Genomic DNA, 24,871 nt, shown 5'->3' with positions numbered 1-24,871 from the left:
GGCCCCAGGGCAGGGCGCAGGGGTGGGATCCAGGCGCAGGGGCCCCAGGGCCGGGCGAGGTGCCGGGCGAGGTGGGGGCCCCAGGGCAGGGCGCAGGGGTGGGATCCAGGCGCAGGGCCCCAGGGCGGGGCGAGGTGCCGGGCGAGGTGGGGGCCCCAGGGCAGGGCGCAGGGGTGGGATCCAGGCGCAGGGGCCCCAGGGCCGGGCGAGGTGGGGGCTCCAGGGCAGGCCAGTATTCAGGCACAGGCACCCCACCCTGCCCCGGGGCCCGGTGCAGGGGTGGGGGCCCCAGGGCAGGGCGCAGGGGTGGGATCCAGGCGCAGGGGCCCCAGGGCCGGGCGAGGTGCCGGGCGAGGTGGGGGCCCCAGGGCAGGGCGCAGGGGTGGGATCCAGGCGCAGGGGCCCCAGGGCCGGGCGAGGTGCCGGGCGAGGTGGGGGCCCCAGGGCAGGGCGCAGGGGTGGGATCCAGGCGCAGGGGCCCCAGGGCCGGGCGAGGTGGGGGCTCCAGGGCAGGCCAGTATTCAGGCACAGGCACCCCACCCTGCCCCGGGGCCCGGTGCAGGGGTGGGGGCTCCAGGGCAGGCCGGGCGCGGTGCAGGCCCCAGGCAGACACCAGCTGAGGGGCCCTTCAGCGCTTCTTGTAGAGGCAGGGTCTCAGCGCCAGGCCAGGCAGGCTCCCCCCAGCCCGGGGCTGCCCCGTCTTGGAGAAATCAAACATATAGAAAAACGGATTGCCCAGGTCCTGCAAGGGGAGAAACAGCTGATGGGCGCTAGGCCAGCCCCGCACATCCCTCCAGGACACCTCCCTGCCCTCTGCCCACTGGCTCCTGCCACTGCCGAACACCTCCCTGCTGCACCCCCACAACCCATCTTATCCCTCCCCACACCTGCTCCTCACCAGCCCCCAACCTCCCCCTGCATCTACCACCCACCTCCCTGCTGCACCCCCGCCACAACCTCCCCCTCCCCGGCACCTGCCACCAAAGCCCAGCCCTGCCAGTGGGCCTCCTAGCCAGACACAGGCCAAGAGCAACTCAGCAAGCTTCCCTGCCCTACCTTGTCCTAGGGGCAGGGGGCAGCAACAGCTCAGGGGCAGAGGCAGGCCCCACCCTGCCCTGCTGGACCCTGGGGCAAGTCCTGCTCACATCACGCAGAGAGGGGGTAGGACTCACCTTGGAGACAATCTGAAAGCCCAGCTGAGTCACGGCGCTCACAAAGGCCCGGATGTCTCCGAAGCGGCTGGCAACCTCTGCCACCTTCAGCGTGCCCCTGGGGAGATGCCAGGTGAGGGGAGAGGGCTGGTTCCTTGAGCCACTGCCCGTATCCCCCACAACTCCTGCTCTGTGCAGCAATCCTCCACCCCTCTGCCAGTGCCCATATCCCTGTGACGAAGTGGGACTGTTCTTAATATCTCCTCTGAATACTGTAGGGGTGCCTCAGTTTCCCCTAGGCATTTCTTAAGTCTCTAGGGGGTGGGATAAGGGGGTGTGATTGTTGCAGAGTAAAGGGCCAGGGTACATAAATGGCCGACACTCTGTCTTCCTGGCAACTGATGCCCTGGGCCCTTCCCCCCTGCAAGGTGAGAGCTAAAGGGTTGGAGAACAAAGGAATCAGGAGACCTCCTGGCCTGGGAAAGGGACAACGCCCAGAGGAGGGGGGTCAGGAGGGAGTTTCAGTTTGGGGCTGGCTGGAGACATGGAGTGAAGGGCAGACGGGGTTGTCTGGCTCACTGCCCCCCAAAATGGACCTGGCTGAGGGGTCCTGTTCTCTGTACCTACAAGCTCTGTGTTAGACCATGTTCCTGTCGTCTAATAAACCTCTGTTTTCCTGGCTAGCTGAGAGTCACATCTGACTGTGGAGTTGGGGGGCAGGACCCTCTGGCTTCCCCAGGACCCCGCCTGGGTGGACTCGGTGTGGGAAGCGCCCGGAGGGGCAGAGGAGGCTGAATGCTCCGAGGTCAGACCCAGGAAGGTGGAAGCTGTGTGAGCTGGGTGTCCTGCAGACAGGCTGCTCAGAGAGAGGAGACTCCCCCAGAGTTCTGCCTGGCTTTGTAGGGAGCCATTCCAGAGCATTGCCCGGGGACTCCGTGACAATCCCCCACAGCTACTGCTCTGTGCAGCTCCCCTCCACCCCTTTAACCCCCCAGTTAGCAGTCCCTCTACCCCCACACCCACACTCACCCATCTTTGCGATTTCCCCACCACGGCTTCTGCTTTATCCTGCTCTCCTTTGCTCTCTGAGTGGCCACAGCTACTGTGCTGCTGGCAGACCAGATGCCCGTTGATCCCCAGATCCCAGTGTCTGCCCTGGGCACGGGCAGAGACAGAGCTGGAATCGGGGTGGCTCAGCCGTGTGTTAATATGGGAGTTGCTGGCTGCATTGTACTGTCTGTGCTGTGTGTCGGACTGTAATACTCGAGCCCATGTGACTGTCGAGTCTCCGTACAGGTGGGGACCAGCTGCTGCTCCATCCTAAACCCTTCCCCCCCAAAGAGCAGCCCTCCGATCCCAAATGGGCTCTGGGGGATCCTACAGCTGGAAACTCCCCACATCTGGGCTCAGAAAGCAGCAACAAGAGGACTCCTGCTGCTGTGAAGAGTGGACTCCTCTCAACAGCTGAGTTTGCCCCCTCTGAGCACACCACAGGAGGAGGGTAAAATTCCCAAACTAACCAAACTACCTAGCTCACTGCTGCTTGGACGGGGGTGGGGGGGCAGAGGCGGAGGTGGGCGCACGGGGGTGACTTGGCATGAGCAGGGATCCCCAGCTGCTTAGCCCGGGTTAGTCCTAAGGACAAAGGGAGCTTGCTGGGTACGGAGCCTGCAGTAGCTTTAAAAAACAAAGACTGCAACGCTTTCCTGTGCCTGGCTGGCTGCTCTAACCTGGGGAATCTCTCTCCCATTGACATCTGAAGAGTCTATCCCAGGACTGGCTACATGAAACCCAAAGAGCAGCTGACCTGGGCTAGGTGATGGGCCCTTTGAGTGGAAGAGTAGCCCAAGTGTGGCTGCGTGCGGGGAGCTGTGGCTGTTGGTCCTGGGAGGTTAGAGACACAAGGCCTCAAGAACTTTTATTGGACCCACTTTGGTTGGTGTGGGATACCAGCTTTCAAGCCGCACAGAGCCCGCCCGGGGGGAGGGGGGGGGAGTTCCCCCAGCAACACTCTGTCCCCCTTGGCACCCTGCTGTGATTCGGGAGGCCAGGCCCATCAGTCAGAGATGTGCTCTCCTGGGTTTGTGCCCTGGTGCCTCACGGCCCACCCTCATGCTCCAGCTTTATGCCTCCACCCCTCAGCGTTGTGCTGCCACGCAGCCCCTCCAGGGCCTCCCAGGTTATCCCAGGCCCCCGTTACCCTGGCCTCAGCACCCGGTTGGCCTCTTCCAGGATCTCCTGCAGATTGGTGCCCATCAACGCCAGGCAGAACACGGTGACATCCACAGACTCATCTGCCAGCGGCACCTGCAAGGCCAGCCAGCAGCATGAGCCCCGGGGGCGAATGTGACAGAGGGAGACACCCCGCCTCCCCCACGCATACCTGTACCTGCTCCCTGCAGGCCCACGCCCAACCTCTGGTACCCCCCCACCTCCCCTACCTTGGCCATGTCACACACAGTGACACGTGGGCTCAGCGCCACCAGGTCGAATGAATGAACCTTGTTCCTGACACTGGTCGCAATCTTGCAGTCGCCGCAGCCAAAATCTGCCACCACCAGCGAGGCCGGCCTGAGGGGGAAGCAGAGAGTCAGTGCCAGGCCATGGACCCCCCCACCCTGGCCACAGGGTCCCCACCAGGGCTCAGCCATGCCCGACCCCTGCGCAGGGCCGAGGTCCCCCTGCAGCACCCACCCGGCCCCTGCACTCACCGACCCCGCAGGTACTGGATAATGCGGTGAACCGGATTCTCAGGCCAGCGCCCCACCTGCCGGGCAAAGCCGCGGTGATAGATGGCAAAGGCAGCAGGGTCGCGCTGGAAGAGCTGGGCTGCCTCCTGGCTGCTGGACGTGTAGAGCTGCTCGTTGATGTAGCGGAAACGGGCTGACTGGAGCCGCTCCTCCATCCGGGCCCGCAGCACCCCCGAGAGCTCAGACGCGGGCAGTGCCGAGGTCCCCTGCCCCACATCCTGCCCCGCACCCGCTTTGAACTTGTTCTTCTGTCGCCTTTTATTCTTCTGTTTGTTCCTCCACTGCTTCCTGGTCAGCAATGGAACCGGCCTGCCAGCGGCTGCGCCCAGCTCCCGGCTCGGCTGCTCTTTGCTGGGTGCAGGCGCGCTGTCCCCGGGGGCCTCTGCTGCAGAATCTAGGGGAAGAGACAGGGCAGGCTGACGCTTAACTGCTGCATTGGCCCAGCGGCCCCCACACCACTTAGCTCTGGCGAGGATGCTCCAAGGCCGACAGGAGAGTTGGCGCACTCAGCCTGCCTGCCGGAGGTGGCTACACAGGTCCCACTCCCCGAGCGACGTAGCAACACCGGGATGGGCCTGGAAGCCTGGCTTCAGGGTGAGGCACCCGCTCAGTGCGCACAGCTCAAGGGATTCAGGGTACAGCCCATCCAGCCCCTCTGCTACAGGGCTTGCTTGCTCCACGCAGCCCTGCCCACAAAGCCCAGGTGCAGTGCCAGCTGCTCCCAGCCGGACCCCCCAGCTCGGTCCCCCCTCCTGAGACGTGGCCCCAGGCGGGTGCATCTCCCTGCAGGAAGATCCCAAGACTCGACTTGGCTCCCCCCACTCTGGAGTCCCCCTGGGAGGGGGAGCTCTACAGGTCCGCTCCATACCTTTCCTCCGTCTCCTGCCAGCGGGGCCTGCCTCCGGTCCTGGGTGGGGAGCGCCGGAGCCGCTTGGAGCCCCTGGGGCGACACCGGGGGAGGAGGCAGCTCTGGGTTTCAGGCCCTGTCTCTGTTTCCTGGGCTGTTTCCTCCCTGCCCGGCCCACAGAGTCAGACTCAGATTCGCTGTCCCCAGACAGGGGCCCAGGGCTCTGAGGAGGGTCCGTGCAGCTCGAGGCCTCTAGGCGCTGCAGGGTCGCGAGGAGCCGTCTGCGCTGCTTCTGCAAGGAGCCTCTAGGAGCCTGGAGACAGCAGGGCATCAGTGCTGCCCCCAGAGCTAAGGGGGCCCAAGGGGTCTGCGCTGCTCCCACCCCACCTGAGGCAAAAGGCATCCCTCTCGCCCGCCCATGGAGCTTACCCCCTCCTCAGCTCCTGCCCCCATCCTGATCCGTGCCACCCGCCAGATGAGTCCACATCTCTGTAAAGATGGGGCGGGCGGGGGGGGGCTCACCAGGGTGCAGTGCTGGGCAGGGCGGTGCCGAGGGCGCAGGAGAGCCTGGCTGAGAGCCTCCCCGCCATCCTCCTTGTTCCACCCCCCTTCGTCAAACATGGTGCAGCTGCCAGGAACCCGGCTGTCTCCCCAGGCGGCTCCCACTGGCCTAGAACAGAAGAACAGTGGTGAGGCCTCCAAGCTGTGTTTCCCTGGAGAGTCAGGGCCAATGGCTCCCGTATTTCCCCTGGGCGCCCCAGCAGCTGCATTTCGTGGGCAATACCCACATCTCCCCCTCCTGCGCAGGCTGCCCGGTCCCTGCGATTCCCAGCAACAGGGTGCTGGGCACAGAGTGACTGTCGGCAGTGAGGGGGGACCCCAGCTCTTTCCTTCGTAGGGCACCACATGACACTCCAAGAATCTACGTGCTCTGGCAGGAGCCGCCTTTCACCCCCTGCCAAGGGTCTCCTCTGTGGTCACAAATTCAGGCTGGCTTCGGCTCAGAACAGCCACTCAGCCTATAGGCCTCAGGAGCCCAGGCCTTCAACTGTACCCAAAGGATCGGGGCCCTCTCTGGACCAGAACCAGCCCATCGGGCAGATCAGGAAAAAGACTAGAGCCCGTTTAAAACAAGGCAATTTATCCACAAACTCTTTGTCAGTCAGTCAGTGGAGAACCCAGTTTAAACTACACCCTGGGTACAAACTGGATTTGGAGTTGGCGTCAAAGGGCTGATAACGAGGTTGCTCAGCGCTGTGAAAAATCCACTCCCCAGAGCAAGCTGACAGCGCCCTGGGGACGGGATTCACCACAGCCAGGGGAGAACTCCCTGCCCGCACTGTAAGTGTTGACATATCCACATACACAGCCACATTTTAAAAATAATGGACCCCAAAGGGGGTAAAACTATTTATTAAGCTTTCTCCAGGATATTGCACCAACATCTGACACAATCCCCCAAAAGCCTCACACCCTGGAACCAGGGAGCATTACATTGGTTCCCTCAGTCCCGACCCACAGCCCTGCTCCCCCCCCAGCCCCGCCGGCGCCCCTCACTCCCGACCCGCAGCCCCTGCCCCCCAGCCCCGCCGGTGCCCCTCACTCCCGACCTGCAGCCCCCTGCCCCCCCACAGCCTTGCCGGTGCCCCTCACTCCCGACCTGCAGCCCCCTGCCCCCCCACAGCCCTGCCGGTGCCCCTCACTCCCGACCCGCAGCCCCCGGCTCCCGACCTGCTCCGAGTGACCCTCACGTGGCCGCTCTCGGCGGCTCCCACAGCCCCATAGAGCCGTGGAGCCCCCTGTTCCCCCCCCCCAGCTCCGCCGGCGCCCCTCACTTCCGACCCGCAGCCCCCTGACCCCCCCAGCTCTGCCAGTGCCCCTCACTCCCGACCCGCAGCCCCCTGCTCCCCCCCCCAGCCCCGCCGGTGCCCCTCACTCCCGACCCGCAGCCCCCTGCCCCCCAGCCCTGCCGGTGCCCCTCACTCCCGACCCGCAGCCCCCTGCCCCCCCCCAGCCCTGCCGGTGCCCCTCACTCCCGACCCGCAGCCCCCTGCCCCCCAGCCCTGCCGGTGCCCCTCACTCCCGACCCGCAGCCCCCTGCCCCCCAGCCCTGCCGGTGCCCCTCACTCCCGACCCGCAGCCCCCTGCCCCCCAGCCCTGCCGGTGCCCCTCACTCCCGACCCGCAGCCCCCGGCTCCCGACCTGCTCCGAGTGACCCTCACGTGGCCGCTCTCGGCGGCTCCCACAGCCCCATAGAGCCGTGGAAACACGCGGCTAGAGCGGCCCCCCGCAGCCAGAAGGCCGGAAGTCCTGAGCTGGGGGCGGGACGGAGCCGGCTCCTCCCCGCTGGGCAGGGCGGGGTTCTGTAGGGGGCGGGACCTGGGGCCGGCGGGGGGGCGGGATCGGGGCCGGGGAGGGGCCGGCGGGGGGGGGGCGGGACCTGGGACCGGGAGGGGTCGCCGGGGGGCGGGATTGGGGCCGGGGAGGGGGTGGGAGCTGGGGCCGGGGAGGGGCCTGCGGCGGGGTCGGAACCTGGGGCCGGCGGGGGGGCGGGACCTGAGGCCGGGGAGGGGCCGGCGGGGAGCGGGATCGGGGGCGGGAGCTGGGGCCAGGGAGGGGCCGGCGGGGAGAGGGATCGGGGCCGGGGAGGGGCCGGCGGGGGGGCGGGATCGGGGCCGGGGAGGGGGCGGGAGCTGGGGCCAGGGAGGGGCCGGCGGGGAGCGGGATCGGGGCCGGCGGGGGGGCGGGATCGGGGCTGGGCAGTAGCCGGCGGGGGGTCGGAACCTGGGGCCGGGGAGGGGGCGGGACCTGAGGCCGGGGAGGGGCCGGCGGGAGCGGGATCGGGGCCGGGGAGGGGCCGGCGGGGGGCGGAACCTGGGCCGGCGGGGGGCGGGATCGGGGCCGGCCCCTTGCGGTCTCTCCCTGCAAATCCCAGAGCCGCCGCTAGGGGCCGCTACGCTCGGGCCGCTTCCGCGGGCGGGGCCGGGGCCGGGGCCCGTCGCTTCCCCGAGTCGGACTCGGAGCCGCCTGGAGCGCAGTGGCCGGGAGCGGGGCGGGCGTATGTTGGAGGGTGTATCCGTGGGGCCGGGCGAGTAGCGGCGGCGGGGGGGGGAGGGTGTATCCGTGGGGCCGGGCGAGTAGCGGCGGGGGGGGGAGGGTGTATCCGTGGGGCCGGGCGAGTAGCGGGGGGGGTGTATCCGTGGGGCCGGGCGAGTAGCGGGGGGGGGGTGTATCCGTGGGGCCGGGCGAGTAGCGGGGGGGGGGTGTATCCGTGGGGCCGGGCGAGTAGCGGCGGGGGGGGGAGGGTGTATCCGTGGGGCCGGGCGAGTAGCGGCGGGGGGGGGGAGGGTGTATCCGTGGGGCCGGGCGAGTAGCGGCGGGGGGGGGAGGGTGTATCCGTGGGGCCGGGCGAGTAGCGGGGGGGGGTGTATCCGTGGGGCCGGGCGAGTAGCGGGGGGGGGTGTATCCGTGGGGCCGGGCGAGTAGCGGGGGGGGGGTGTATCCGTGGGGCCGGGCGAGTAGCGGCGGGGGGGGGAGGGTGTATCCGTGGGGCCGGGCGAGTAGCGGGGGGGGGTGTATCCGTGGGGCCGGGCGAGTAGCGGGGGGGGGTGTATCCGTGGGGCCGGGCGAGTAGCGGGGGGGGGGTGTATCCGTGGGGCCGGGCGAGTAGCGGCGGGGGGGGGAGGGTGTATCCGTGGGGCCGGGCGAGTAGCGGCGGGGGTGGGGGGGGTGTATCCGTGGGGCCGGGCGAGTAGCGGCGGGGGGGGGGGGGAGGGTGTATCCGTGGGGCCGGGTGAGTAGCGGCGGGGGGGGGGGGGAGGGTGTATCCGTGGGGCCGGGCGAGTAGCGGCGGGGGGGGGGGGAGGGTGTATCCGTGGGGCCGGGCGAGTAGCGGCGGGGGGGGGGAGGGTGTATCCGTGGGGCCGGGCGAGTAGCGGCGGGGGTGGGGGGGAGGGTGTATCCGTGGGACTGGGCGAGTAGCGGCGGGGGTGGGGGGGAGGGTGTATCCGTGGGACTGGGCGAGTAGCGGCGGGGGTGGGGGGGAGGGTGTATCCGTGGGACTGGGCGAGTAGCGGCGGGGGTGGGGGGGAGGGTGTATCCGTGGGGCTGGGCGAGTAGCGGCGGGGGTGGGGGGGAGGGTGTATCCGTGGGGCTGGGCGAGTAGCGGCGGGGGTGGGGGGGAGGGTGTATCCGTGGGCTGATGCTGCCCCCAGGCAGGCTGGGCCATTTTGAGTTTGCGGGGGGCGGTCAACGAGTCCCTGCCCCATGGATGCAGTGCTGGGAGGAGAGTGGGGGGACATGGGGCGAGCTGGGGGGGTCAAGGGGTGAAAGGGGGGTATGGCAGGGAAGAGGGGGGCCGAGGGCAGCTTGGGGCCCTACAGTGGCGCTGGTACACGGAGAGATGGGTTGAGGGGGTTGAGATGGGGGAGTGAGGCCAAGCGGGCCCAGGGCAGAGGGGGGCGTGTGGCGGAGGGGGTCCACGCGAGTGGGGGGGGTCCGGTGGGGGGTAGGTGGCAGAGCGTGCCCGGGGAAGCTGGGGGCGTGTGGCAGAGGGGAAGTGGGGGGCGCGTGGTGGAGCAGGCCTGGAAAGGGGGGGAGTGCGGCCAAGTGGGCCTGCGGGGGGGGTGGTAGAGAGGGTGGGGGGAGCTGGAGGCGCACGCAAGAAGGGGAGCCAGCGACATATGGCGGAGCGGAGAGCTTGGGGTGGGGGGCCCATGGCGGAGAGGGCCCAGCAGAGCAGGGGGCGCGTGGCGGAAGGCGAGGGGGGGTGCGCAGCGGAGCGGGCCTGGGAAAGTGGGGGGCGCAGCCGAGCGAGCCCACGGGTAGCAAGTGGCAGGTGCATGGTTGAGTGGGCACAGACAGGAGAGTGGGGGGGGGGCACAGGGTGAGCTGGGGGCGCATGACCAAACAGCCAGGGTCAGGGGATGAGGCACAGATGGGGCAGGCAGGCTGCAGATCAACAGTGATGGGGCAGGGTGACTGGGTGGGGCTCCAGGCTGTTTATCACGCCCAGGGGATCAGTGACCCAGCACCCCCTGCTCCCCTCTCTCTGGTTCCTGTCCCTGTGGGGTATGTGCTCTGTGGGGACAATAAGGCCCCTGGATTCCCCTCTGTCCCCGGCACTCCCTGTGTGTCTGCATTAGAAGCTGCGCCCAGGAGAGGAAAGCAGAGCATCTGTTAGCATTTATTGTGGGGTGCCCCCTTGCTGGGGCCAGCCCCAGTCACCCCAGCACCGTGCTGGGCCCTGGGGCCAGCAGTGAGTGCAAGAGCAGAGTGCCGTGCCCCGCACCACTCCCTGCACCCCACGGTTTTAGCTACAGAAGCGCTTTGCTCGCTGACCGTGTCCCTGGCAGGGCGGGGTGCCCATCTGCCCTGAAGGCAAGGAGGAGCATGGTCAAGCAATGAAAAGCCGGGTGCCAGGACTCCTAGGTTCCCTCCCCAGCTCTGGGAGGGCACTGGGGGCTGGATGGGGATCAGGACTCCTGGGTTCTACACTCACTGTGTCCCAGTGCCAGCCACTTGCCCTGTGGCCTTGCCAGGCCTCTTGTGGTTTTGCTGGGAAGGGGGATGGCCACCACAGCAGGAAGTGTCCCCCACACTCTCCCGCCCCCAAGGCCTCACACTTCCTCCCCGGTGGCTGCGAGTGGCTGGCTCTGTGCAGAGATAAGCCTGTGGAAGGGAAGCTGCTCACAGTGGGGCTGAGCACAGCCACTCGTGACACCCGTGTCAGCCAGGAACTTCCCCTCCTCCCTTGCCAGCCGTTGCACAGAACCTCCCTGGTCCTGCTCTGCTGCACTGAACCAGCGTGAGGCAGAGGAGGGGGCTGCTGGGCCCCCAGCCCCTCACTGGCAGCAACACAAGGGAGGGAGTTGGCTCCTGGGAGAGCCCCAGTGTTCAGGGTTGCACAGAGCCAGAGGATGGGCTGGGGGGGGCTGGTCCTGCAGAGGTGGGAATGGGGTTGGAGCCTGCAGGATGGGCCGTGAGTCTGGCAGTGCCTGGGGCAGTGCGGGAGGAAGGGGGTCGGAGCCCAGGGGATGGGCTGCAGGGCCAGGCCTGGTGGGGGGGCAGCAAATGGGCTCAGAGTCCCTGGGATGGTCCGTGGGGCCCAGCCCCCATCTCTGCTGACGGGGCCCCTCTCCCTTGCAGGAGCCGGGATGGACGACATCTTCACGCAGTGCCGGGAGGGCAACGCCGTGGCCGTGCGCCTCTGGCTGGACAACACTGAGAACGACCTGAACCAGGGGTGACTGGGGCGGGCGTGGGCACCCTGCACGGGGGGGGGGCACCCTGCCGGGGAGGGGGCTCAGCTGGGCTACCTGGGGCTGTAAGTGACGCAGCGGCTCAGCTGCCTGCGCCCCACCAGCAGCCTGCGGGAAGGGAGGAATTCAGCGCTCCGCCGGAGCAGGAAGTTACGACATCGCTAAGGCACGGGCTCAGCAGCACATGCCTGCAGCTGGGGCCGCAGGAGGAGCAGCTGGCTTCTGGCCCCCAGGCATGGGCAGCGCCATTTCTCTGGCCCTGGGGGGCCCTTAGGGGGCTGGGGCCCGAGGGAATCGGCTGTTCTCTTTGTGCCCAAGCCGGAGCGATGGCTCCTGGGCCAGGCAGTAGGCGCAGTGGTCTCCCCTCCTGTGTCCCTGCCTGGTAGCGTTGCTCGCCCCGGGAGCCCAGCCTGGGCCGTTTAGCGTGCAGCTAGTGAGCTGCTGGTGTTGCAAATCCTGCAGGGAAGCGTCTCAGGTCCGTCTGATCCATCTCTGCCCCTGAGCCAGCCCTACCCCATCATCAGAGCTCTGCCTGACCCTGCACACAGGGGCTGCCCCCAAGCTGCTGCCCCCACCGCATCCATCCCACTGCCCCCAGCCTCCCTACACCCAGGGCTCAGCCCCTCAGGAGCCACTGCTGAGCCAAGTGGGGCAGGTTTTGTTCTGTTGCTCTGTCCCGGGACTCGGTCCCCTTGGAGGGAAGAGCCCAGGGCTGGCTGCTGGGGAGGGGGCGTGCTGGCAGGACAGATGCCCCAGCAGGGAGGGGCCCAGGGCTGGCATCTGGGGGGGCGCTGGCAGGACAGGTGCCGCAGCAGGGAGGGGCCCAGGGCTGGAAGCCGGGGCGGGGGGTCTGGCAGGACAGGTGCCGCAGCAGGGAGGGGCCCAGGGCTGGAAGCCGGGGCGGGGGGTCTGGCAGGACAGGTGCCGCAGCAGGGAGGGGCCCAGGGCTGAGTGAAGGGGCCTGGGGACAAACACTAGTTCCCCATATGCTCCCTCGTGCAGCTCCACTTTGGCTTGTGCTCCGCCCCGGGAGGGTTGGGAGAGTCCCCAGCCAGGCACTGGGTCGGTCGCTCCCTGGCAGATGCCAGCCCCAGGGGCTCCTGAGGGGCTGTGGCGGGTCGGGCAGGGAGCTGCATACCCTGGGTCTGTTCTGTCCCCCATGCTCCCACCCCTTGGGCTTAGCTGTCACTGTGTTTGGAGGGAACACGGGGGTGGGGGGCAGGGCCCTGGGGTCGGTTCTAGTCTGGGCACACGGGCGGCAGGTGTATCGGGGCAGGGCCCTGAGCAGGGGCTGGCTTAGGGTGGGGAATGGGGAGCTGCAGGGGAGGTTGTGGAGTGTGGACGGGTCACCAGTGCTGTGTCCCCGGGGGGCAGGCACTCTCTCAGATAGCCAGGTGGGGGAGCCCCCAGAGCTGTGGGCAGGACAGCGTGGGGCTCCCTGGGGCTGTGGGGCTGGATTGGGTGGAGGGGGGAGCTCCGTGGGGCTGGACTGGGTGGAGGGTGGGGGGGCTCCCTAAGGCTATGGAGCTGGACATGTTGGGGGAGGCTCCCCCGGGGCTGTGGGGCTGGACTGGTTGGGGAGGGGCTCCCTGGAGCTGGGTGGGGTGGAGAGGGGGAACTCTCTGGGGCTGGACTGGTGGGGGGCCTTCCTGGGGCTGTGGGACCGGGCTGGGTGGAGGGCGCACTCCACGGGGCTGAGCTGGGCGGGGGCTGAGCCAGGCAGGAGAGCTCCCCCCACACCAGAATGGAATCTCCTTTTAAGGTCTGGCCTCCCTCAGCCTCCCTTACTGGCAGGGGGGTGGGGGGATTCCAGGCCGACTCAGCCGGGAGCAGCTGGGACTGGGACAGGGACAGGGCCGCCGGATCCCCCTGTGCTTGGGGGTCGAGAGAGGACTGGAGACAGCCCCCCCAGACCCCTCACTTCCCACAGCCCATTGCCAGGGCTTGGGGTTCCCCAAACTCAGCCTGATTCCCCCCATACTGCCTTGTTACCCCTCCCGTCCTCCTTGATCTGTGACCCCTCCCTCTCTGGTTGCTCCCTGCCACCCAGCCCCACAGGCATGGGGCTCAGGCCAGCTGGCTCCCTGCTCCCAGCACCCATGCGTGCATGCGCCTTGGGGGTCCCTGAACCAGCCCGGGCAGGGGAGGGGCTGCTGGAGCATGGTGTTGGCCCTGTCCCCCCAGAACTCACCCCCTCCCTCTCCAGGGACGACCACGGGTTCAGCCCCCTGCACTGGGCCTGCCGTGAGGGCCGCTCCACCGTGGTGGACATGCTCATCATGCGGGGCGCCCGCATCAACGTCATGAACCGCGGCGACGACACCCCGCTGCATCTGGCAGCCAGCCATGGGCACCGGGACATTGTGCAGAAGGTAGGGGGTGGTGCTGCCCCCTGCTGAGTCCCACGCTGAGCCCCCCAGCCACCCCTTGTCCCTGTGTGGGGGCTTCCCCTGCCAAGCCCCTCAGCCAGCCCCCCGCCCCTATGCTGGGGCTCCCCACAGCGAGCACCCCCTATGGGGATAGTTCCCCGCCCCCACCCTGGTGCCCTGCCCCCTCCCTGCAGCACCCCCTACTGGGAGCATCCACTTTACACTCAGCCCCTGTTTCTCCCCCCTCCTCCCTGTGCCCCTGCTGGCAGCCCCCTCCCCCCAGCCAGTCCCCTGCCCTTTCCCCCAGCGTGGAGAGGCTGGAGCTGGGGTGTCTAGAGGTGGGGGGGAGCGTGTCCCCGAAGTTCCCCCCAGCTGAGGCTGCTGTCTCTTCCCTCCCAGCTGATCCAGTTCAAGGCAGACATCAACGCAGTAAACGAGCATGGGAACACGCCGCTGCACTACGCCTGCTTCTGGGGGCATGACCAGGTGGCCGAGGTGAGGAGGGCCCCATGGGTGGTGGCAGGGTGGCATGGGGGGACTGGGCAGGGGGGCAGAAGATAGGGGTTGGTGGGAGTGGGGGCTGGGCACTAAGTTCTCACCCTGTCCCTGCCCCCAGGACCTGGTGAGCAGCGGGGCCCTCGTCAGCATCTCCAACAAATATGGCGAGATGCCTGTGGATAAGGCCAAGGTACCACTGCGCGAACTGCTGAAAGGTAGGAGCTCCCCGCCCTGGCAACCACCCATCCCGCCCTGCACCCCCACCCCCTGGTGACCTCCCCATCCTGCCCTGCATCCCCTGTCTTGGTGACCCTCCATCCTGCTCTGTACCCCCACCCCTTCGTGACCCCCCCATCCTGCCCTGCACCCCCTGCCTTGGCAACCCCGCATTCCACCCTGCATGCCCACCCCCCCGTGACCCTCCCATCCTGCCCTGCACCCCACCTGCCCTGCACCCCCTGCCCCTGGTGACCCCCCATCCTGCCCTGCACCCCCTGCCTTGCACCCCCTGCCTTGGCAACCCCGCATTCCACCCTGCATGCCCACCCCCCCGTGACCCTCCCATCCTGCCCTGCACCCCCTGCCCCTGGTGACCCCCCATCCTGCCCTGCACTCCTCACCCCTGCAACCCCCATCCTGCCCTGCACCCTCACCACCTGGTGACCACCCACCTTGCCCTGCACCTCCAACCTCTGCTCCAATGATCCCCACCCCCCAATCCCTTTGCCCCAACCACACCACCAAGTCACCCCCCCCAACTATCCTGTCTCCAACCTCCCCCCTCGTTCCTGATCCTGCCACCCCCCCACCCCCGTCTTGCCATGCTCCCCCAGCTCTGTTGCTACCCCAGGGCTCTGCTGTATTGCTCTCCAAGAGCATGGTCTGACCTGAGAACAGTACCCAGGCTCAGGGCTTTGTTCTTCCTAGCAGATGCCAGTGCATCCATTCCAAAGTTGGAAGTTTGTTGATCAAAACCCAGAGAGAACAAGAAACCAAAACAAGCCAAACTGACCTTGTGTTTGTTTTGCATAATCAAACCCTGAGTCATTTTGGAGGCAGACTATGTGAGTTTTATTTTACCAGCCACCTGTCTTTGCGAGAAAGGAAGAGGTTAATTTTACTCTGTCCTGCTCTGCGAAGGGATCCACTTCTCCTGTTTGTTAGAAACAGACCCAGCGTGGAGAAGAAAGGATAGAAAAGGTGGGGGCATACAGCTTTCGCTGCGGTTCGTGGAACACTGGGCGGCTGTTAGATGCTTTGGGATGGCAGGTTAGAAGGGCCCACTAGGATTTGTTGGGTCTAACCCATCCCAGACAGCTGGCTCCAGCCTCCTTTGGAAACCTCCAGCCAAGGAGCTTCCATGACCTCCCAAGGCATCTATAAGACCAGTAGGACAATGGAACAGTGAGGAAGTGGCTCCTGACTACGACCCATGTAGCTCTGGACCCTGGCTCGTGCAAGGAATGTCGCTCAGCTGGATCATTTCTCCTCAGGCAGGGCAGGGCTGTCTCATCTCCCTGGGCTGATGTGTGCTGTACAGTTGATTTCAGGATCCAGTGAAAAGCAAGAAAGGGATGGGGGGCAGAAAGTAACACAAGGGTGGGAGACAGAACGGCTCTTACATGCCTCTGACAATCAAAGAGGTCCAGTGAGGGCTGGCCAGGGAGCAGGAATGAGCAGCTGAGAATTTTTTCATACCCCAGTGGAGACGGCAAAGGGCCAGCATAGTCCAGCTTATTATTTCGTCCACCAGTTAAACCCACCTCTGTGCGGCTGGACTTGACGTAGGGAGCTTCTTTCCCACGTTAAGGGCACCTCACGGCCCTTGAGCCATGTCAGCTTGGCCTCTGCCTGGCCCAGCGCAGACTGGGTGCTGCTCTGGCATCTGGTTTCACAGTCTGTAGGAAAACTGCTTGACCAATTTGCTGCAGTTAGTTCCCCAGCAGGCAAAAATTACCGGTCACAAGAGCCCTCAGGTTCAGTTCTGGCTGCTCCACCCCAGCCCCCTAGTGCTGAGTGTCTCCATCTCCCCAGAGCGTGCAGAGAAGCTGGGCCAGAACCTGACCAAGATCCCCTACAAGGACACCTTCTGGAAGGGCACCACCCGCACGCGGCCCCGTAAGGACCTGGGCCCTGGCTGGGATTGGGGAGGAACGTGTGGGTGTCTCCCAGGAGGCTGCTTGGGGCACCTCCAGTGGGTTTGCGTAGGGGGAGGAGGGCAAAGTCTCTCCATCAGGGAGGGAGCCTCAGGGTGGGGGAGACTGAATGTGGGCAGTTGATTCGTATTGTGGGGATCCCCCAGCTCCTCCCCCCCTCACTCTTCTTGGCACAGAGAATGGCAGGGGGAGGGCTGCATGCAGGGATCCCTGGGGTGTGACAGTGTCTCCCTTTCTCATGGCAGGAAACGGGACCCTGAACAAACTGGCAGGCATAGACTTCAAGCAGCTGAGCCTGGGTCACAAACTCAACGAGAACCAGTCAGGAGAGGTGGGCGGGAGCCTCTGCAGTGGGCCCCGGGGCGGGGCATAGGAGACTCTCTAGGCAGCCACAGCAGGGGGGCCTGGCCAGGGGGAGGGGGCCAGACCCACAGTGGGGATGCTCCCTGCGCAGGTCCCTGGTGCAGCATGGATGCTGTTGGGCCTGGGACCAGCCCTCAGCATCTCATTGCCCAACTCCCCTCGGGGCCATGGGGTAGGAGCCCTTCCCTGCCTCCCTCGGGGGTGGGAGAGGAGACTCCATTAACAAATGGGACATGGCCGCTGCCAGTGTGGGGGTGGGGCATGTAAGTACCTACCAGTCAGGCTGTGTCCCTGCCCCCTGGCTAACCCTGACCAGCCTTAGTCCCCAACTACCCCGGTCTGCTGTCCCCCGGCTCACCCCAGCCTCTGAGCCCACCCTTAGTCCCCCAGATAACCCCGTCCCCTGTTCCGTCCCTGCTCTCCCCCAGCTCTGCCCTGCCCTCCGGCTCCCCGCATCCCTGACTGATACCCCGGCTGACCCTGTCTCATCCCTTCTCTGTCCCTACCTCCCCCCATCCAGGCTCTTCCCTGGCTCTCCCCACCCTGCCCCCAGCTGACCCTGTCTGGTCTCTGCTCTGTCCCCAGCTCCACCCCACCCCCAGCTGACTCTGTTCTGTCCCCCTGCAGCTGTGGAAGGGGCGCTGGCAGGGCAATGACATCGTTATCAAAGTGATGAAAATTCGGGACTGGACAACGCGGAAAAGCCGAGACTTCAATGAGGAGCATCCCAAGCTCCGGTAGGTGCTGGGGAGCCTGGGGCTGGCAGGGGCAGGGAGCCCACTGTTCTCACATTCCTCTCTCTTCCAGGATCTTCTCACACCCCAATGTTCTGCCGGTGCTAGGGGCCTGCCAGTCGCCCCCTGCCCCCCACCCCATCATCATCACGCACTGGATGCCCTACGGCTCCCTCTACAATGTCTTACACGAGGGGACGAGTGAGTGTCAGGGCAGGGAACGCGGGGAGAGGAAGTGCTAATGAAAATCGCTACTGGGGGCAGGGGGACAACTTTGGTACTAGAACTGGCCCAGAATTCTCCCCTGGGGCCTGTCCTACCTGGTCCTCAGTGCTGGGGGTGGGGGAAGAGTCGTAGCCCATGATACACTTGCCTTATCCAGGCCCAGCCTCCGGCGCCTCACCCTGTGTTCTACACACACAGCACAGACATGCCCCCAGGGCCGTCCTTAGCCATACGCAAAGTATGCAGCTGTGTAGGGCACCAGGAAATTTGGGGCACCACATTTCCTGGTGCCCTGCGCAGCAGCATGCTGCTCCAGCCCCCGCCCCTGCTCCGCCCCCCACTCATAACTCTGCAGTAGGACAGGGCCTGCACTCACTGGCAGCGGGAAGTACAGCAACCCGGCCCCAGCCGCACTGCCGGTGAGTGCTGAGGGGTGGTTCCCCCCATTCCCCAAACCAGCCCAGCCCCATGCTCCCACGGAGTCCAGGGGCCAACACCCCGCTCTCCCCTCACAGAGGTCTGCCAGCACCCCAGAATAGCTAGGGATGGCCCTGCATGCCCCCCTCCCATTCGCCACCTTCCCCAGCACCAGCCTCAGTCCTGTATCCGCTCCCCTTGTCCATCTGTCTGTCCGTCCATCGCCAGCCCCACATCCCACCCCCCAGCGCTGATGCTCACTGTCTCCCTGCAGACTTTGTGGTGGATCAGATGCAAGCAGTGAAGTTTGCTCTGGACATTGCCCGGGGCATGGCCTTCCTGCACACGCTGGAGCCCCTCATCCCACGCCACAATCTCAACAGCCGCAGCATCATGGTGAGTGCAGAGGGACGGGGCTCTTAGCACTTCGGGGGCCAGGCTGCTGGCTGACCACCTCTCTCCCCGCAGATTGACGAGGACATGACAGCGCGTATCAGCATGGCTGATGTGAAGTTCTCCTTCCAGTGCCCAGGCAGGATGTATGCCCCAGCCTGGGTGGCGCCTGAGGGTGAGTGCCAAGCACCTGTGGGGGTAGCCGGGGGCTGCTGTCTCCTTGTGCTGCCCCTTCCTGAGGTGCGTGCTCCCGACCCCTCCCCCCATGCTCATCGCTCCCCCGCTGGCTCCCCTGCAGCACTGCAGAAGAAGCCCGAGGACATCAACCGGCGCTCAGCTGACATGTGGAGCTTTGCGGTGCTGCTGTGGGAGCTGGTGACCCGTGAGGTGCCCTTCGCAGACCTGTCCAACATGGAGATTGGCATGAAGGTGAGTGGGAAGGCAGGGCCCGGCCCTCCGACGTTTACTGGAAAGGCTGGGGTGTCTGACAGGCCCAGCTCCTCATGTCGCCCACGGGGAGTGGGTGGGAAGGATCCAGCAGGGGGCTGTGGCCTTGGTGCATGCCTGTCCCCAGCTCTCATCCTGCTTGCCCCCAGGTGGCCCTGGAGGGGCTGCGCCCGACCATCCCGCCTGGCATCTCCCCCCACATCTGCAAGCTGATGAAGATCTGTATGAATGAGGACCCTGCGAAACGGCCCAAATTCGACATGATCGTCCCCATTCTGGAGAAGATGCAGGAGAAATAGGGGCCAGGCCCCCTGCTGCTTGCTGCTGCCCCCTCCAAGTGCCTTCAGGAGGTGCCCCGCCCTTCCCAGCAGGCGGTGCTGGTGCTTTCCCAGTCCCCGCAAACCTGAGCCGGCCACAGACCCATGGTACGGATGGTGCTATCTCCCCTGGAGCTACCCTGCAAGCTTCCTGCTCCAGACACCAACCCTGAGGCTTCCAGGACCCACTGCACAGCAGCCACCTCCATCCTCCCCCACAGCTGTGGGTACAGGCTGGCCTTAAGGCCTGGCCTGAGCCAGCACCTGCTAAGGGGTGAGGGTGGCTTTTACTAGCCGCAGGGCTAGGGTCAGGCCTTGGAGCCACCCAGCACCTTATGCCTCTCCTCGCTCTCACGGGCCCAGAACAATGCCCCACCCCTCTTTATATTATATATAAATTACCCCTGTCCCCGTGGTCTCCCCCTAGGACAGGGCCTCACTTGTCTGCCTGCACCTAGTGCTGCTCTGGCTTTGTGCTTCACCTTTTTAAGTCATTTCCAGCCAGGCCACACAGAAGAGCTGCCAGCATCTGAAATAAACATTTGTTATGAAAACTGGCCCTGTGTCACTCACCTGGCGACAACACTGTTCCCAAAGAGAAGCTCTAGGAGTTCTTGGGGGAAGGGCTCAGGCCTGTTAGAGAGGGGGTCAGGCTAGTGATCACAATGGGCCTGTCTGGCCTTGGCTAGGGGGACACATGACTAGGGAAGGATCACAGGCCAGGGAGCTCAGCAGGAGTTTTAAGGAGGAGCTGGGCTCTTGCCGCACCATGAACCTCGAGCACTGCTTACCCTTGTGGGCCATGGGAGCACCTAGCCATGCACACAGCTCGCACAACCCTTTCCCCACTACGGGGTGGGGCCAGCCCCTCATTCCACATACCCGGCGCCAAGCAATGCAGGGCATGGGGAGCCCCCAAAGTTCAGCCACTTGGCCTGCAGGCCCACAACAGCAGCACCATCTGTAGGATCCAGAGGTCAAGTGCACCCACCTCCCAGTCCCAGCCCAAGGCCACCCCCAGTTGAACACGCCCAGTTGCTGCCCCCAAGTGTTAGACACAGAACCCAAGGGGGGGGGGGGGGAGTTCTCCAGCCCACTACCCTCCCCCCACCAGTGTGTGGGGATGAGGTTAGCTCCCTGCATTGACATACAGCACCTGCACAAGCAGCCCCCCCACAGGCCCAGTGAATGGCATATCCATTCCCAGAGCAGAGCCTGAGGGCTGTTCCCCTGACACCAACCCCTGGGCCAGGGCAGGGCATTATCACTGCCAGAGGAAGCAAAAAGCCCCTCACACACAAACCACCAGCCAAAATCAACTGTTTAATAACAGACCAGAGAAGAGCTCCTGCTTTCACCCAACGAGGGGCTAGGCCCAAGGTATGGCCTGCAGGCTCAGTTCAGGCACTAGGTGAAATAGTGCGGCTTCTTCACGTTGATGCCATACTCTGCAAGCGCCGGCATCAGGTCCTCCATGGTCAGTGTGTACTTCTTATCCTGTAGGGACAGGAGGCAGGGTCAGCAAAAGTAGGGGAGCTGCTGCCAGGTACCCTCACCCTCCCCAACCTTGTCTCTCCTTGGAGAAGGTATCGCTTTTATTGGACCACCTTCTGTTGGAGAGAGACAAGCTATCCAGGTTACACAGAGCTCAACAGCTCTAACAGTGACCTTTACTTCCTGAGCAAAGGCAAGAAACAGCACATCGTCCCCAGAGATCTCAGTGGCTAGACCCCTCTGACCACTACCTACAGCTCTGCAGCTGGACTTCAGAAAGCCTAAGGAACCACACACTCCAACAAGAAATCACCACGTGCTCCCACACACTGGAAGAAAGTGAGTCAGGAAAGTTACCTGGAAATCATGCAAGAAATCCAAACCAGCCTGATGACAGCCATTTAACATGAACTCCAAGTGTCACGGCTAAATACAAGCTTTGCTTGGTTTGGATTTCCCAGACCTGAAGAAGAGCTCTGTGGAAGCTCGACTCTCTCATCAACAGGAGCTGGTCCAATAAAAAACCTTACCTCTCTAATATCTTTGTCTCTCTAATATCCTGGGACCAACACTGCATACTAGAAAGAAGAGTTTTTCCAGGCCCTTGGCCATTCCTGGTGCCCTTTTCTGAGCCCCTCTCGTTCCGCCCTACCCTGTGGGAGACAGGGTACCAGTCCAGCAGCATCCAGAGGGGGCCACATCACAGCTTGTTTCAAAGGCATTAGAATATTCTCCATCCTATTCCTTATACAGCTGAACATGGTTTGCTTGTTTTGCCTGCAGTTGTACACGAAGCAGAGGTCTCCATTCCACTGCCTGCACTGACACCCAGCTCCCTTCCCTGAGCCAATACAATTTAAACCCTGTGAGGTGTACTGTTCTCCAGTGGCTTTACTCTGCATTTAACCCTGCTGAATTTAATTTGGCCACCACTGTGGGAGGGCCTTGCGCCCAAGCCAGAGGAACAGCCCCCCTGGGACAGGGTCATACCCAGCCCTGCTGACTGTCCCCTCACATCCCCTTCCCAGGGCAGACCCTCACCTTACTCTTGTTGCGGGAGCTGCCAGAAGCTGTGCCCTTCATCTTGCAGTGCTGCAGGGCATCGTTGGCAATATCTGAAATAAACTTCTGGGCAGCCAGTGAGATGAGTCGAATGCTGCAGTCAGAGAAAGCAACGGAGCAGCCTGAGACAGAACACCGAGCATAAGCAGCCAGGGCTGAGGAGTGTCTGCTGGACCCCACAACACAAAGACCTGACACAGGGGGTCTCCTACTCAGGGTGGTTGGGGATTTTCCAAATAGAACCATGCATCACTTACATGCGTGGATCGGAGGCCTCAAATCCAGCTCTGTTGAGGTAGTAGCCTGTGACAGCATCTGGGATCTGGGAAGACAGGAAAGCATTAAAAGGGACCAGCTTTTAGCTACCTCCCACCCCTTGCCCTAAACCATTCACACAGTGGCACTAACAAGGCTCAAAGAAAAGGAGTATTTGGGGCACCTTAGAGACTAACACATTTATTGGAGCATAACTTTTCGTGAGCTATAGCTCAGTTCAGCTGTAGCTCACGAAAGCTCATGCGCCAATAAATGTGTTAGTCTCTAAGGTGCCACAAGTCCTCCTGTTCTTTTTGCGAATACAGACTAACACGGCTCAAACACCCAATCCCCAGACCCAGACTGAGAATAGAACCCAGGAGTCCTGGATCCCACCCCCCTCCAGAGCCAGGGATGGCACCCAGGAGTCCTAGCTCCCAGAGCCCCTACCGTGGGGGTATAGTCCTCCAGCTGCATCAGGAAGTCTACCAGGGGAGTGGTGGAGACGACGGGTTTGACATCTCCGTTGGCCGCGCTGGGGGGCACGTAGACCCCGTTTGCCATGGGCCCGTCGGAGGCAGCTGCAGCCACCACTGTGGAGATGGGCCCTGAGAGATACACACACAGGTCAGGGCTAGCCAGGGACAAGCAGCAGCACCCCGCGCCCCTCCCCACACCGGGACCCGACCCCTCGGGAGCCCCCCCGCCGGGCCCCTCCCGCCCGGGGATCGCCCCCAGGCCCCCCCTCGGCCCCCCACGCCCCGCCAGGCCCCTCCCCCTCGGGAGCCCGGTCCCCGCCCCCTCTCATCGGGCCCCCCCTCGGTCCCCCGCCCGCCAGAGTCCCCCCCCCGCGCCCCACCCCCCAGAGTCCCCCCCCGCCAGGCCCCTCCCCCTCGGGAGCCCGGTCCCCGCCCCCTCTCACCGGGCCCCCCCTCGGTCCCCCGCCCGCCAGAGTCCCCCCCCGCCAGGCCCCTCCCCCTCGGGAGCCCGGTCCCTGCCCCCTCTCACCGGGCCCCCCCCTCGGTCCCCCGCCCGCCAGAGTCCCCCCCCGCCAGGCCCCTCCCCCTCGGGAGCCCGGTCCCTGCCCCCTCTCACCGGGCCCCCCTCGGCCCCCCGCGCCCCGCCAGGCCCCTCCCCCTCGGGAGCCCGGTCCCTGCCCCCTCTCACCGGGCCCCCCCTCGGCCCCCCGCCGCCCGCCAGAGTCCCCCCCCGCCAGGCCCCTCCCCCTCGGGAGCCCGGTCCCCCCCTCGGCCCCCCGCCAGAGTCCCCCCTCACCGGGCCCCCGGCCGCCGGGCCCCCCCTCGGCCCCCCGCGCCCCGCCCCCCGCCGGCACAGGAGGCCCCGGGGCCGCGCTGCCCGCGGCGGCCGGGCTGGGTTTGCTCTCGCCGGCCGGGAGCGGGGCCGGGGCGGGGGGCGCCGGGGCCGCGGGGGCGGGGTCAGGCTCCGCGCTGCCGCTCATGGCGGGGCCGGGCGGGGTTCGCGCGCCTCCCTGCCTGCGCCGGGTGCGTAGCGCTACGTGCTTTGCGCAGCGTTGCCGCCTGGATTGGCCAAGGGAGCTGTCACACAAAGCAACTCCCGCCCTGCTGCTCTCTGATTGGAGAACGCGGGTTCCGCTCCCGCCCGCTCTCGAGCCGGGAGCAGAGCGGCGCCCGGCGGAACCATAGAGTCGCGGGGACCCGCCTTACATGGCGCCGCAGCCGGGCGGCCCCCACGTGACGCAGACCGGAAGTGCATCGGGGGTCCGGGGTGCCGTGTCCGGGGGCTGGGGCGCTGTTCCGGGTGGGGGCAGGGGCAGGATGCTCTGTTCCGGGGGGGGGGAGCAGGGTTCTCTGTTCTGGGAGGGCTGTTCCGGGGGGGGGCAGGGGCAGGATGCTCTGTTCCAGGGGGGGGGGGGGAGCAGGGTTCTCTGTTCTGGGAGGGCTGTTCCGGGGGGGGGCAGGGGCAGGATGCTCTGTTCCGGGGGGGGGGGGGGGAGCAGGGTTCTCTGTTCTGGGAGGGCTGTTCCGGGGGGGGGCAGGGGCAGGATGCTCTGTTCCAGGGGGGGGGGGGGAGCAGGGTTCTCTGTTCTGGGAGGGCTGTTCCGGGGGGGGGCAGGGGCAGGATGCTCTGTTCCGGGGGGGGGGGGGGAGCAGGGTTCTCTGTTCTGGGAGGGCTGTTCCGGGGGGGGGCAGGGGCAGGATGCTCTGTTCCGGGGGAGGGGAGGGGAGCAGGGTTCTCTGTTCTGGTCCAGGTGGGGGCGGGGGCGCTGTTCCAGGTAGTGGTGGGGGCAGGGTTCTCTGTTCTGGGGGGGCTGGTCCAGGTGGGGGCGGGGGCAGGATGCTCTGTTCCGGGGGGGAGGGGAGCAGGGTTCTCTGTTCTCGGGGGGGGGGGCTGGTCCAGGTGGGGGCGGGGGAGCTGTTCCAGGTAGGGGTGGGGGCAGGATGCTCTGTTCCAGGGGGGGAGGGGAGCAGGGTTCTCTGTTCTCGGGGGGGGGCTGGTCCAGGTGGGGGCGGGGGAGCTGTTCCAGGTAGGGGTGGGGGCAGGGGCAGGATGCTCTGTTCCAGGGGGGGAGGGGAGCAGGGTTCTCTGTTCTGGTCCAGGTGAGGGCGCTGTTCCAGGTGGGGGAGGGGAGCAGGGTTCTCTGTTCGGGGGGGGCTGGTCCAGGTGGGGGTGGGGGAGCTGTTCCAGGTAGGGGTGGGGGCAGGATGTTCTGTTCCGGGGGGGGGAAGGGGAGCAGGGTTCTCTGTTCTGGTCCAGGTGGGGGCAGGGAGTAGGGTTCTCTGTTCTGGGGGGGCTGTTCCAGATGGGGGGGCAGTGTGCTGTTTTTTGGGGGGGGGCTGGTCCAGGTGGGGGGCAGTGTGCTGTTTTTTGGGGGAGCTGTTCCCACTGATAGAGGGTAATTGGGGCAGGGTGAAAGAGGGGACACCCTGTTCTGGGTGGGGAAAGGGGTCTGCACTGTTCTGGGCGGGGAAGGTTGAAGGGGGCACCCCTAGTTCCTGATGGGAGGTTCTGGGTGGGGGAGAGGGAGTGTTGGGGATCCCCAGGATTGGCACTACACCTCAGCTTTGGACCAGTCCCTAGGAAGAGCCCCTGTGATGTGTCAGACCCCCTGGCGTCTCCCTCTCCTTTCAGGACAGGCCACCCACCCTCCCGG

The 24,871-nt window shown here is 65.7% G+C and overlaps 3 protein-coding genes across 8 annotated transcripts; 1 reads left to right on the top strand and 2 right to left on the bottom strand.

The window, feature by feature from the left end:
• Positions 1 to 623: 623 nt before the first annotated feature.
• Positions 624 to 11,121, bottom strand: RRP8 (ribosomal RNA processing 8). Of its 3 annotated transcripts, none has more exons than XM_073327127.1 (9): positions 11,066 to 11,121; positions 5,271 to 5,418; positions 4,770 to 5,061; positions 3,863 to 4,295; positions 3,593 to 3,722; positions 3,352 to 3,458; positions 2,181 to 2,306; positions 1,173 to 1,269; positions 624 to 742 (listed from the first exon to the last, which is right to left on the bottom strand). In XM_073327127.1, the coding sequence occupies exons 2-9, from the start codon at positions 5,367 to 5,369 to the stop codon at positions 629 to 631; spliced, it is 1,398 nt and encodes a 465-aa protein (XP_073183228.1). In that variant the 5' UTR covers positions 5,370 to 5,418; positions 11,066 to 11,121; the 3' UTR covers positions 624 to 628. The 3 variants fall into 3 exon arrangements, with proteins under 3 accessions (XP_073183228.1, XP_073183227.1, XP_073183229.1); XM_073327126.1 differs by lacking the exon at positions 11,066 to 11,121 and adding an exon at positions 6,480 to 6,539; XM_073327128.1 differs by lacking the exons at positions 5,271 to 5,418; positions 11,066 to 11,121 and adding an exon at positions 5,178 to 5,263.
• Positions 7,697 to 19,481, top strand: ILK (integrin linked kinase). 4 transcript variants are annotated; one of them, XM_073327124.1, is made up of 13 exons: positions 7,697 to 7,806; positions 10,896 to 10,992; positions 13,215 to 13,380; positions 13,777 to 13,872; positions 13,994 to 14,090; positions 15,910 to 15,993; positions 16,277 to 16,362; positions 17,022 to 17,131; positions 17,202 to 17,329; positions 18,045 to 18,166; positions 18,239 to 18,338; positions 18,462 to 18,592; positions 18,760 to 19,481. In XM_073327124.1, exons 2-13 carry the CDS (start codon positions 10,904 to 10,906, stop codon positions 18,907 to 18,909), a joined length of 1,359 nt encoding a protein of 452 aa, XP_073183225.1. In that variant the 5' UTR covers positions 7,697 to 7,806; positions 10,896 to 10,903; the 3' UTR covers positions 18,910 to 19,481. The 4 variants fall into 4 exon arrangements, with proteins under 4 accessions (XP_073183225.1, XP_073183224.1, XP_073183226.1 ...); XM_073327123.1 differs by having other exon boundaries at positions 7,713 to 7,836; XM_073327125.1 differs by lacking the exon at positions 7,697 to 7,806 and adding an exon at positions 9,647 to 9,818.
• A 756-nt stretch (positions 19,482 to 20,237) lies between these two features.
• TAF10 (TATA-box binding protein associated factor 10) lies at positions 20,238 to 23,256 on the bottom strand. The gene is made up of 5 exons (XM_073327129.1): positions 23,014 to 23,256; positions 22,189 to 22,346; positions 21,741 to 21,805; positions 21,463 to 21,577; positions 20,238 to 20,424 (listed from the first exon to the last, which is right to left on the bottom strand). Exons 1-5 carry the CDS (start codon positions 23,195 to 23,197, stop codon positions 20,335 to 20,337), a joined length of 612 nt encoding a protein of 203 aa, XP_073183230.1. The 5' UTR covers positions 23,198 to 23,256; the 3' UTR covers positions 20,238 to 20,334.
• Between the last annotated feature and the right edge of the window lie 1,615 nt (positions 23,257 to 24,871).

This window comes from Lepidochelys kempii, unplaced genomic scaffold, assembly GCF_965140265.1.
Source record: "Lepidochelys kempii isolate rLepKem1 unplaced genomic scaffold, rLepKem1.hap2 scaffold_61, whole genome shotgun sequence".
Taxonomy (NCBI): domain Eukaryota; kingdom Metazoa; phylum Chordata; order Testudines; family Cheloniidae; genus Lepidochelys; species Lepidochelys kempii.
Note: the sequence above shows the minus strand (reverse complement) of the source record. Positions and strands in the feature narration are given on the sequence as shown.

What these genes read in the sequence shown, in the direction of transcription:
- RRP8 (XM_073327127.1), bottom strand. Translation starts at nt 5,369, where the DNA reads ATGTTTGACGAAGGGGGGTGGAACAAGGAGGATGGCGGGGAGGCTCTC. An exon ending in ATCCAGTACCTGCGGGGTCG is followed by an intron (nt 3,723 to 3,862) that starts GTGAGTGCAGGG and finishes CTTCCCCCTCAG; the next exon opens with GCCGGCCTCGCTGGTGGTGG. An exon ending in GCTTTCAGATTGTCTCCAAG is followed by an intron (nt 743 to 1,172) that starts GTGAGTCCTACC and finishes CTCCCCTTGCAG; the next exon opens with GACCTGGGCAATCCGTTTTT.
- ILK (XM_073327122.1), top strand. Translation starts at nt 10,784, where the DNA reads ATGGGCTGCAGGGCCAGGCCTGGTGGGGGGGCAGCAAATGGGCTCAGA. An exon ending in GAGAACGACCTGAACCAGGG is followed by an intron (nt 10,993 to 13,214) that starts GTGACTGGGGCG and finishes CTCCCTCTCCAG; the next exon opens with GGACGACCACGGGTTCAGCC. An exon ending in AGCCTGGGTGGCGCCTGAGG is followed by an intron (nt 18,339 to 18,461) that starts GTGAGTGCCAAG and finishes GCTCCCCTGCAG; the next exon opens with CACTGCAGAAGAAGCCCGAG.
- TAF10 (XM_073327129.1), bottom strand. Translation starts at nt 23,197, where the DNA reads ATGAGCGGCAGCGCGGAGCCTGACCCCGCCCCCGCGGCCCCGGCGCCC. An exon ending in TGGAGGACTATACCCCCACG is followed by an intron (nt 21,806 to 22,188) that starts GTAGGGGCTCTG and finishes CTGTCTTCCCAG; the next exon opens with ATCCCAGATGCTGTCACAGG. An exon ending in GCTCCCGCAACAAGAGTAAG is followed by an intron (nt 20,425 to 21,462) that starts GTGAGGGTCTGC and finishes CTGTCCCTACAG; the next exon opens with GATAAGAAGTACACACTGAC.